Below are 12023 nucleotides of genomic sequence, written 5' to 3'. Positions count from 1 at the left end.
TTTGGGGTTTTGGTGGAGTGGAAGTACTTAGGAGGCAGATATTCCTGATATCCTGTAGACTAATTCTTGCAGCGGTAGCGATAATAAACTGATGAGCGAACGTTGCTATCCTATTTATTCAAATGGGGGTAGCAATTATCTACTGCAACCTTTCAAGACGTTGATACAGAGTGTTCTGCTATTTGGCAAAGTCTCAGCCTTTTTTATTTGTAGCATAGCTGAATAAGCGCATTGCCTAGTAACATTCAGAGATATGGAATCCCTTTGCTCACTACAATTTTTATAGAATTGATGTACAATGCAACACACTTCAACCCAGCTTCAATAATGCCTCTATTCAAGTTGGAGCAGGTTGAACTGCTTTCATATTCTCATCCTAGGGAGGAACCAATTTGTCAGCATTTCTGGATTCAAAATAAATAGACCCACCTTCCAGGGGCTGTGAAGGGTCTTTGCCAGCTGTGTCAAGACTCTGAGGTGGCAACCTCCAATCTTCATCTGCACTGGACTGCTGCCTGCCGGTCTTGAATCTAAGAGGCAGTGCAATCTCGTTGGCACATAGACCAACTATTATCAAAAACTGCCAGGCATGACTTCACCTCAGGAAAGGTTGCAGTTGTGAAACGCCTTGAAAAATAAATCTGTAGGTCAATGACAGATGTGAGAATGTGTTCTCTATCCTTGAAATAACATTGCCGTTCCCTTGTCTGAAACGGCAGTCAATGTACATCCCAGTTTTCTAGCACACTGGAAATGTGTCTATGAATGGTGCCTTTTCGGGAGTATTGCATATTCGTTTTATCTAACAAGAGTTGAAGGGCGGGTGCTCTGAATTGGCCCTGCAGGCTTAATGTGGCGGCTGAACTCTGCAGTAGTTTGTGAAGTAGTGCTTTGAGTGAAACCCAGGATTCTGGTATACAATTCCTCAATGCCCCCCTCAGCCCCTTATTCGGCACACCATTTCTGTCCAGCCTGAGTTAGGTGTGTGCATTGGAATTACCTTGATGCGGGTGTATGCCCAGAAGATTGGGTGCTCACCAACTCACTGAATCACCCTTCAGTACCATCCAGTTTCGAGTTTTCTTCACTCCAGTATGGCATCTGAATAAACCCTCTAAGATTTAAGGCTGATATTAGACATTTGATGTTTGCCTTCAAAAGGTTGGTGTACACACCATCATGCAATCTCGCTCCACTATACACATTCTGTGCATTTCACAAGTTTCTGTAGTATTGTCATTGAACCTGTCTGTTCATTGCTGTTGGTGCTAAGCAGTGAAATCCACTTGAATTTTCTGTTCTATCTTTTTTTTTTTTCTGCAGGGGTGCCCACGACCTGGCATGAACGAGGGGATCCAGCACAGCAAGGGGTCTGAGAGCCACTTATTTTAGTGCTCCCCCAATTGGATGGAAATTCCTAGTGGCCAGATTCCAAACGCTTCCACGCGGACCTACCAGATGAGGCTGCCGGCTCCACCAGGCCTGCCTCCTAACCAGCAGTCTGTGCCGATTGGGCAGATGCCTGGGCACTGGCAGCCAGGCATGCCTCCAGACATGCCTGGTCTGGCCCGGACAGGTGCCAGCATGTGTGCCGATATCCAGTCTCATTCCTGGCCAGGCTCCCATTACTGGGGCCTGACCTCTGCTCCGTGGAGACAGGAGGTGCCTAGCACCATGCCATGGGCAGGCCGGCGCCCAGGGATGGTGAGCTTCACTGGTGTGCCACCATGGTGAGTGTTGTCAGAGGGTATAGCGGGAGGTGCATCTCAATGTCAATGCTATGGTACAAAAGACACAGAGATCTAGTAAAGGGCAATCTGGTTTTGCATTGAGGCAGATGAATGATGAGGCTGTACAGCAAGAGAAGAAAGAAATTGACATAAGTGAAGATCTGAGCATTCAACAAGAGTAGGGATGAAGGGATGATCTGGGCAATTCTGTGCTATCGCCTTATTTGTGTCTGGCTTAATTGTAAATGTATAATAGAATGCACATATCTAAAACCAACTATATACAGTGTACCTTCTGGTACTCTCAAATGTTTGTGTTCGCTTCCACCCACATACTCTCATTCCGGTTTCCTTAATCCATTCACTGCACCTAGATCAGAAATAAACAGGTTTCAAAGTGTTTTCCCCGGGGAACACAGAGCGTAGGGAGACGACGACCGTGACATAGAAGCCTCTTACAAAAATGAAGACCTGTAGGCATAGCTTTCTTTATGGATAGGTTTGTAATTTCTGAGCTACCATGGTCCCATTTTTTTTGTGTGCAGTGTCCTTCAATAAGCTTTGGTATCTGCTTTGTTTTGGGATTTGGTAGTCTGGCTTCTACAGTGGACGAAGTGCAGACTTCCATAGCTGGCATTCGTACTCTTGGAATATCTTTCATCCTCTTCAGAGCTCCATGGCAAGAGATGATCTCACCAGCTACTTTATTTTACAGCTCTAGCTCCCCGGACCAGACGAGGCCTGTAGCTGCAACTTGCAAGCGGAGGCTGGAGACGGGAGAGGAGTGAGTGACTGTGGCTCAGAGTGGTAGGATGGGTGGTGCGGGAGGTGTCCATAGTCCCGTTTAGATAGGCCCTCTTTGTGAGTAGCCCTTGTATAGGCTGCTTGGGCACATGTCATAAAGCGCGCGCTTCTCCTCTGCTTGGGCTTGTCTGAGCAGCACCCTCCTTACATGGCCGTGGCTCATCTGAGCAGCACCCTCCTTACATGGCCGTGGCTCATCTGAGCAGCACCCTCCTTACATGGCCTTGGCTCATCTGAGCAGCACCCTCCTTACATGGCCTTCGCTCATCTGAGCAGCACCCTCCTTACATGGCCTTGGCTCGTCTGAGCAGCACCCTCCTTACATGGCCTTGGCTCGTCTGAGCAGCACCCTCCTTACATGGCCTTGGCTCGTCTGAGCAGCACCCTCCTTCCTACGCTGCTTGGGCTCATCTGAGCAGCGCCCTCCTTCTTACGCTGCTTGGGCACTGCTAAATAGCACCCTCGTAACACTGTTTGGGCATCTCTGCGCGGCTCCCCCCTGCACTGTTTGGGCCTCTCTGCTCGGCACCCTCGCATACTGGTGCGACTTCCTAAGTGGGGACCCTGACTCTCAGCTCCAGGCCCGTCTAAGGAGTATAAGCAGCATGTGTAGGCCCGGCTAAATACCCCTATGTTTTCATCCTTAATTTTCTTCTATCTACCCACCCTTCTTCCACAGAGAGCCCACCAACAAGCACTTTCTTACTGAGGACATGATGGCTGACCACTTCAACTGCCTGAGCCTTGAGAATGATCATGCATATGGCGCCAGCGGCTTCCCCTCTCGAGGGCACCCAGACGGCAAGTGGCACCAGTGGCTGTCGGACTATACTCGGTTCCAGGAGCTGGAAGGACGGTAAGGCCTCGGGATGCTCCATCAAGCCATTCGGCTGCAATGCACTGTGAGGTGCAGGCTCTGTCTGCTTTTGGGGGAAGAGGAAAACCTATTACTGAGGGAACTGTCAGTGCAAACTAGTCCCAATGGGGCTACTTTTAAATCTTTTAAAACCGCCTGCCACGCCTGATTGCACTGTAGTTGGATAAGAGGTATTTTATTCTAAAATTACAGAGCGGTGTGGACGATCTTCCACAGTTCACAACTGGATTTTTAGGACATTTTAATGGACAGAAGTGAATACCCGGAGTGCATTTCATTCTCTGAGGTCTTTGACTTATTGCCATTATTATAAACTATATTTGATATGTATTCTAATGTTTCTTTGTGGTGAAGCAATGTGGCATACATTTCCCGGCAAAGTGTTTTTTCGAAATTAAGTTGTTCAATGAATGATTTTCCTGAGGTGGTTTCCTATCTCTTGTGTAGTTGTCCCTGATTTCTACATGAAGGCATGCTGTAATATTTGTTTCCGCTTTGTGCCATGCTTCACGAAGGTTACATACTGATCAGCCGAGTGCAACTGCGGATGGAAAGGATGGTGAGGATGAAGTGTTTGTGGAAGGAGAGTACACCATGGGGGACACACCTATACTAACTGTCTCAGCAGAGCTGAAGGAGAGTTTACGAGATGGTGCTGTTGGGAGCATCCTGCCAGAGAAGGTGCTGCGTTCCATGTGAGTACCTTGCTTTCTAACTGCATGGAGACGGACATGCAGCTGCTGAGTACTGCGTCCTCTAATGATATGAGGCGGTTGTCAAATGCAGAATTTAATTCAGGCGCTTGGCCCCTGCCTACGCTTGTATAACCATTGCTGCTGCTCACTACCCTAATGAACACTACCCTGACACAGCAACAGTCTCCTCCATTGCTGGATACTCGGGCAGTGGATTACTTGCAAGCCATGCTTACATAAATGCCATGAGCTAATTCGCTCCAGTGGACTGAAGGAGTATCTGGCCCTTTCTGGCCTCCGAGATGAGGTAGATTTGATTCCCTTCCTGAAGCTCCCACCAGAAGGGTGCATAGTGTAGACTCAAGATTTCCACCCCTGTCTAGGAATCCCACTGAACCCCATATGAGCCACTACAACAAATACAAGGTAAGGATTGGCCCCACTGGCCCAGAACTTGCCCACCTACCCCTGCCTATATCAAACCATGTTGCATTTCAGTTCATAAATAACCTAAATGGAGCAATGCATATAGAATGCTTTCAAAGGGAATTTTCTCCAGACATGAACATTTTCTGAATGCGTTGAAGCAAACTTCACATGTCAAACATGTAAATGTACCCACCCATGACATTATTTGTGATAATGTTTCTTTAACATTCGAATGAAGAGCCAGCTCTTAACTATTGATGTCCTAATATTGGGACCTCTCCCAAGGTGAAAATCGGGCATTTGGAAAGGAATGCATGTATCTTTACATTTTATGCAAAGCTCAAACAATTTAATATATGTGAATGAGTAGTGCTAAATCTGTATACAAAAATCTATCGGTCACTTGCAGTAATATAAGCTCTTACTCCTACGTCCCGTCCCCTTTCTACCATACTTGTGGAACCTTCTTGGGGACGGGACCTGGGCACTTTTTTTAATAGCATCAGAAAATATACTTTGTTGTCCTTTTTTATTTTTACGCTGGGTCACTGCACATGACCGTAGCCCCGCCTTCCTGAGCTCCTCATCGCCCTTCAGTCCTTTTCTCTGCACAGTCGGGGTTGGACGCACTTACATCACAGGGAATATTTTTCTTTTTGTTCCCTTGTCCTTCATTCCTGCTCCGGTTCCACGATCATCTTTCTTCCGTCTATGCAGGAGCATCTGGGATTCATGTCCTGTTCGTCGTGCGAACGTTGTTCGCGAGGGCGGATGCCCACTCCCTTTGCCTGAAGTGCTTAGGCCCGGAACACCATTGGGACTCGTGCTTTTGCTGCGACTCCCTTTCCGTTCGGGTACTCCAGCGTCGGAGTGTCAGGTGGGAGGAGGTATTTCAACGCATTCCTCCACCACATTTACAGCAGTTCATTGAAGAAAAAAGGAAACTGCTTGTAAGTTTGTTCCTTTTTAGGGCACCCCGGCCAGGGGACTCCTTCCCGGGGTCTTCTGGTTCCGGGAGGGGCTCAAGCAGCTCTATTATCAGGGATCTCCCTGAGGTGTTCCAAAAGGGACCTAACCAGCACTCCAGAGTTTCCTCCAATCACCCTGCAAAGGGGCTGCCAAAAACCGGATCTTCATCCAAGGTTCGCCTTTTGGGGGCTAAAGTTAGGTGCAGTACTACTGGGGCTGTTTTCTCCGGGGTCAGTCGCAATGTTTCCACATCTGAACTAAGTGTACTGAGCGTCGTCTTGAGGTCTCTCTCAAGGTGACTAAACGTACCGGGTTAATCCCTGAGGTTCAACTTCTTGGGGCAATATCCAAGACCAGCAAAATTGAGGGGCCCCCTTTGAGGGTTCTGGCTTCTGGGGGTGACTCTAAGCCTTCCCACACTCGGGCCTGTGGTGGAACCAATCCTGTTGCGGGGGCAAAGAAGCTGGTCAAGCGCCATTCGTCTTCTAATACCGGCTCTGCTGAGGTTCCCTCTCTTAGGACTAATTTATCAGCAGTCCCTAAGGTGTCTCAGAAACACGAGGTTCCTTGTCACAAGGCTAAAATTGTAAATAAGACCCATGACTCTTGTGGTGACTACGGCCTCACTTACACTTGTGACGCAGTTCACCTCAGGCGTTGACAAAATGGGTGTCCAACCCCTGCGCTCCACGGTGGCCATTTTGACTACCTCTCTTACACCAACGTTCACCACGGCTGGTGCTGAGGGACCTGTTTTTGGGGCAAAGCAGCCATTTCCACAGTTTGTTGATAATAAAAATCTGTTCTGCCTTCCAATGGATGGCGTGCTTGGACTCCGCTTCTGCATACAGTCTAGGTCCCTCCTACATCCGCGCCTTTGATCTACGTGGATCCAGTTGGTGGGGGACCATCTTCTTTGCAATCCTGGGGATAGGCCCCTTCCGAGCAGCCTCTGCCCACTCCAGTGCCTAGACCTTCGTCTGAGGATGCATTTTTTGTCAAGTTTCAGACGAATATGCATTCTAATCTCATGAAGGCGTACTTTAAGGATTAATTTAAGGAAATGCATCCTAAGCTGCCTGAACTCAAAACCGGCCTCTACATCCTCCACTGCAGCGTCCCAGATCCTGTCCAAGGAGCACAAGCTTCTTGACGCCATTGGAGGGGGAAATGTATTTTTTCCAATTCGGCTCTTCAGCTGCGTCCAGCTAATAATGAGCTTATCCTGGGGACTGCTAATGTCAAACTGTGGAAGGAGCTCGCTGAGTTTCAGGAATGTAGTCCTGATAGGTTTGAAGACTTTAAGTGCGGCTTATCTAATGCCAGGGTTGTGGCGCAGGATCTACTGGAGGCTGCGGCCCATCCTCTAGATACCTCTACTCAAGGTCTTCTGGTCGGAGTAGACCTCTCCCTCCAAGTGTGGCTGCATGCTACAAAGTCTTCGAAGGAGGTTCAAGACAAGGTGCTTGATTTCCCCTTCGAGGGTAAAGAACTGTTCACTCCTCCATGGATGAGGAACTCGCGAAGATCAAGGCAAGTACTCAAACTGCATTGTTGGTCCTTGTGAAAACCCCAGCAAAGTCACCTTATACTCTAGGTCGGGGTCTCAAACGAGTTTGTTCTCTGGTTTCAGAGGCTTTCAGGCCCGCTGTTCGCGCCGAGCAGAGGCTCCAGCTGGCGGGCCCCATTGTAAATCGCAACGGCAAGGTGGCCGGTTTTACTCTCAGCCAACAGCCTCCTCTTCAGCAACAGGTGGGCTCTCTGCCGATAAAACATCTAAATTATATTTTCCATCGGTTGCACGAGACTTTGGTGGGAGGATTAATTTCATCTCATCTGGCGGTGTGGCACAGACCATCACAGAAGACAGGTGGGTTTTGTCTGTTGCTCTGGTGGGATCTGCTTGCCCCTTCACCCCCCCACCCCCTACTCCACCCTCACCTTTCTCTCCAGCAGACTGGGTCTCCCTCCCTCAGAGCAGAGGTACAGAAACTTCTAGACCTCAGAGTAGTGGAACCTGTTCCCTTCAGGGAGCAAGGGGAGGGCTATTACTCGAGTCTGTTTACAATGCTCAAACCCAACCAGGCTGGCCTGCGCACTACCCTCTACCTATCCAAGTTCAATCTCTTTCTACCCCAAGAGAAATTCAAGATGATTATGCCCTGCCAGATAGTCATCTCTCCGGAAGAGTGATTGGCCCAGCGTGGTAGACCTTCAGGAGGCATACATGCATATTCTGATCTACAGCCTGCCTCGAAAATATCTCTGCTTCTCCATGGGACCGGAACACTTCCAGTATTGTGTGCTTCTGTTTGGTCTGAGCTCAGCACTGCGTGTCTTTACAAAGATGTCGGTCCTCAGACTGCAATTGGTTCCTGTGTATCCATACTTGGACGATTATAGCTTCTGCGCAGTCCTTGTCCATGGGCCGCTACCGCCATCCTTCAGTCACTCCTTCAGCTCCTGTTCCATCTTGGACTGTCGGTGAACTGCCAGAAATCGTTGATTATTCACGCAAGACCTTATCTTTCTGGGTTTCCGTTGGATACCGTCGGTACCATAATGTTCCTTACGGAGGACAGGATTGCGGACCTTTTCGACCATGCGCCAGCTCTTCCTGCAGTTCTCTCACATGTCGGTTTGTTGGTTCCAGAGACTGCTGGGCCTCATGCTTGTTGGCTCTGCCTCTTGCACACCTGAAAATGAGGCGCATTCAGCTTGCTCTTCGGAGCTGCTGGTCCCAGGCTACAGAACCTGATTCCAAGATGATTCCAGTCCCATCCTGCATGACGGCAGATCTTCAGTGGGGTCATACGCCAGCAACCTTTCAGTGGGACCTCCTTCTAGGAGGCCTGCCCACAAGTAACGGTTACTACAGACTCCTCCCTTCTGGGGTGGGGAGTGACACTGCTTCACCTCGAGGTGTACAATTTGTGGACGCCTCAAGACAGGTGGTTCCATATCAATTACTTGGAGCTCCTGGCAGTTTTTCTGGCGCTCAAGGTGTTTCCACCCTCTATCACCAGTGGTGTGTTCGAATTCGCACTGACAATTCCATAGGAATGTTCTACATAAACAAACGGGGGCACCAAGTCTCTGCTCCTTGTGGACCTTGCTATCCAACACAATGTCTGGCTCCAAGCTGTGCACATTCCGGGTCACATCAATGTGACTGCAGACTCCCTCAGCCGCCTATCTGCGGCGAGTTACGATTGGGAGATGAACACTGAAGTTCTCACCAAGATCTTTCAGCAATGGGGTACTGCAGAGGTGGACCTCTTTGCGACATCATCTAACAGGAAACGTCCTCTTTATGCTTCCAGGGGCGGGCTCGGGGTGTCTTCCTTGGGGACGCCTTCAAGATCCTGTGGGACAACATGAAAGCTTATGCCTTCCTCCTTTGCCACTGATTCATGGGTCACTTTGGAAACTCAGGAGTGCATCGAACTGAACTCTCCTTCATGGCGTCTTGGTGGCCAGCCAGGTTCTGGTTTTCGGAACTGCAGGCACCTGTCGATGTCCTATCGGGTTGCCACAGATTACTGACCTTCACCAGAGCAATCGCTAGTTGTAGCACCCATGCCCACAATCGTGCAGCTTGGCGGCCTGTTGCCTGCGTTCTGATCAGCAGTTCAACCTCTCCGAGGACAACATGCGTATAATTCAAGCGGCACAAAAGCCCTCTACTAGAGCTCCATACAGGAGCAAGTGGCTGTTTTTTTGTCATTGGTGTCTAGCCAGTGAGCTTGATCTCGAGCATGCTTCTATTGACATTGTTTTGTCTTTTGTATCTGACCTTGCAGCCTCTGGCATACATGTCTTATCATGCAGGACATATTTGTGCGTGTTAGGAAAGATTTCATATTGTAGGTCATTTTCCTTCCATGTGGCAACCCCCAAACTTTTTGCTGTTGTTTTACACCCTGATCTAGACTTTGCCAGAGAAGCGCAGCCTTCCGCCGCACTCCTCTGGGCTTTCGCTCCATTCTTACGGGGAAACTGACATGCCCTTAAGACAGTCAGTACCGGGAAACGTTGTTTTCCGTAGTTCTTTTCTCATGTTGCAGCTTTCGCGCAAAATGGCACAAGAGTGCACCGTAACTTACATTACTGCGCTCTTGGGTCTCTAGTCATTCTACAGGCCCTCGAAACTCTCAATGGATTTATAACGAACTGTGCAAGTATGTCATGGACGGGACTGGTGACAGCGACGTTTCTTTGTGTTTTGAACTCCCTTTTGCCCTGTTAACCACGCTTCTCGCGTTTGGCCAAAATGGGTGGCGTGGCTTCCAAAATGGCCATGCCACGAGGTTCTTTGTCCTGTCCGCTGACCGTCTTGCCCCTTCACCTTCTCCAGGTCGAGCCGACCCGGGGCCATCCTTATTTGGGCATGTACTTTCCCGCGAAACACAGATGCTTTCGCTGGCTTCTACAGGCCTGTTGTGAGCCTCCAGGATGTGGGCTGGGATGTCTGGTCCCAATACACATCCTGGGTGCCAGAGAGTCTAGTGTGTCTTGAATGCCTGGGACCACCGTGGTCCGTGATAGGTCCACGTATGGTGTGAGTGTTTTGTGAGCAGATCTCCCATTGGGTCCTCTCCGTTTTGGCGTGAAGGGAACCCTGGATAAGAAGAGGCTGGAAACACCACTACCATGGCAGTCTGAGTTCTCACGAACGACGGATAAAGGAGCCAAGTATCCTGCAACTAAGAGGCTGAACCGAGGAATCGCTGGTGACCCGCTGAAGGACTGCTCCTCTGCACAGCTGTCTCCCTGTGAGACCATTCTGCCTCTGATCGAACGAGAAGGCCGGTACTGGTACTTCGACCCTTTGGAATAGTGGGAACCACTATTCTTGGCATCTTCATCATCTCCTGCACGTAAGCCTTCTGAAGCTCCCTGGGCCATCCAGTGGACTGACCAGCCTACCCAGGAGCCTTGCTCTGTCACCGCCGTCAGGTTGCTGTTCTATTCTGAGTCCTTGGCAGTCTCACACGATTCGTACACTTGCCATTCCCAGGTCTGAAGTGAGAAGTGTGCATTAGGCTGAAATACACACGGCCGCTGCGTTGCCCTGCTGTGGTAACAATCTGTGCGGGTTCACTGCATTTGGGACATCCTGAACTCTTACACGACGCCGTGACGTCCCCTGCTTGTATCTGAACCTGCCAGCACTGAAACTGACGCGGAGAAGCCTGGGTCTGCCTGCATCGGGGACCGGTGAGTAACAACGCTAGGAACCGGTCGCCCTCCTGTAGCTTTTCCTCGCTGTGTTAAACAGCACGTCTTTTTCGCACTCACGCTCTGCTTCTGCCCACAAGTGGAGGCCGCGCTTGAATAGTGGAGATCTGTTCGTCCTCATTTGTTCACTGCCCTGAACTGCCTGATTTCCTTGAAGAGACTCCCCTTGGCCCGTTGGCACCAGCGTGTGCAGGTACTTTTGAGCACAAGGCTCCACTCTTCGTAGGGCTCAGACTTCCTTCTAGTTAGGTGGCCTCTGAAGGCAAACTGGGTCTAACGATTTCTTGCACTGCCTGTTCCCCTCCCCATCTAGGTGGTCTGCATATTTCGTGCTTCTAACTCTTTAGACCCTTTGGTAATTGTATATATATTGTATCTGATTGTGATGTGTTGGTTTACTTGAGTTTTACCGTGATTCTTTACTATGGTCAATGTTACAGAGGCCTTGTAATAGATGTGTCTATAGTTTTAATATAACACCTGCTTGGAGTGATTTGTAAGTGTCCTTGCTTTGTGTGCTCATTGTGGGCTTTCAGTCACCCTCACTCCTGAGACCTAGTCTTGACCGCCGCCATCGCTACCCTGATTGGTGGTTACCCTGTTCCAAGAAACTAGGCTGGCCTTCTGAACCTCTGCCCCTCCAGGGCAGAGTTCAGAAATCCATTTTAAATTGATGGCAGCGGTGGGATACGACTGAAGGTATCCAGTGTTGCGCACTCCTCTCATCCATGGTTTCCAAAAGATCTGCTCAGTGTGTATGAGGAAAAGAATGACATTATGGACTGGCTGAATGCATTTGAAGTTGAACAAGTTGACAATGCTGATAAAATTGCCTGGTTACTCAGCAGACTGCCCCATTCTGGCTGCAGTGCCATTATGGAAATGTGGAAAGCTGAGCGAGCAGATTTTGCAATGTTGAAGCAAACTCTCATTTTAAAGTTTGGAAAAACTCCTGCCCAATATTTAAAACGATTCCGAGAGTATAAGAAAAAAGAAGGTGGTACTTGGGTATCTTATGTAACCGAATCCTTAAAAAACTTGACTGGCTGGTTCGAAGGTTTCTACCTTTGAAGGTATGATAAGTCCTGGAATGCTGGAACATATTTTTTTAAAAGATATCTGGTTTTCCCTATGACCTTGGAACATTTATTGTCACAATTTGAAGGAATACGAAATACGAAACATAAACAGGAAATTTCCTATGAATTAGGACACTTTTTGCAATTTGGGCGATTTTATAGCCCCTCCTGTTTCTATTTTTTCCTTTGGATTTATTCA

The 12023-nt window shown here is 49.0% G+C and overlaps 1 protein-coding gene across 4 annotated transcripts in view; it reads left to right on the top strand.

The window, feature by feature from the left end:
* Positions 1 to 12023, top strand: part of HCFC1R1 (host cell factor C1 regulator 1) — a 204051-nt gene that overhangs the window by 144689 nt on the left and 47339 nt on the right. For all 4 annotated transcript variants that reach the window (XM_069651714.1, XM_069651711.1, XM_069651712.1 and 1 more), the window contains 4 exons: positions 1324 to 1730; positions 2446 to 2514; positions 3214 to 3390; positions 3927 to 4106. In XM_069651714.1, the coding sequence (XP_069507815.1) occupies positions 1408 to 1730; positions 2446 to 2514; positions 3214 to 3390; positions 3927 to 4106 (749 nt within the window). In that variant the 5' untranslated portion in view covers positions 1324 to 1407. The remainder of the gene's footprint in view (positions 1 to 1323; positions 1731 to 2445; positions 2515 to 3213; positions 3391 to 3926; positions 4107 to 12023) is intronic.

This window comes from Ambystoma mexicanum, chromosome 3p (genome assembly GCF_040938575.1).
Source record: "Ambystoma mexicanum isolate Mex_15411 chromosome 3p, UKY_AmexF1_1, whole genome shotgun sequence".
Classification (NCBI taxonomy): Eukaryota; Metazoa; Chordata; class Amphibia; order Caudata; family Ambystomatidae; genus Ambystoma; species Ambystoma mexicanum.
Note: the sequence above shows the minus strand (reverse complement) of the source record. Positions and strands in the feature narration are given on the sequence as shown.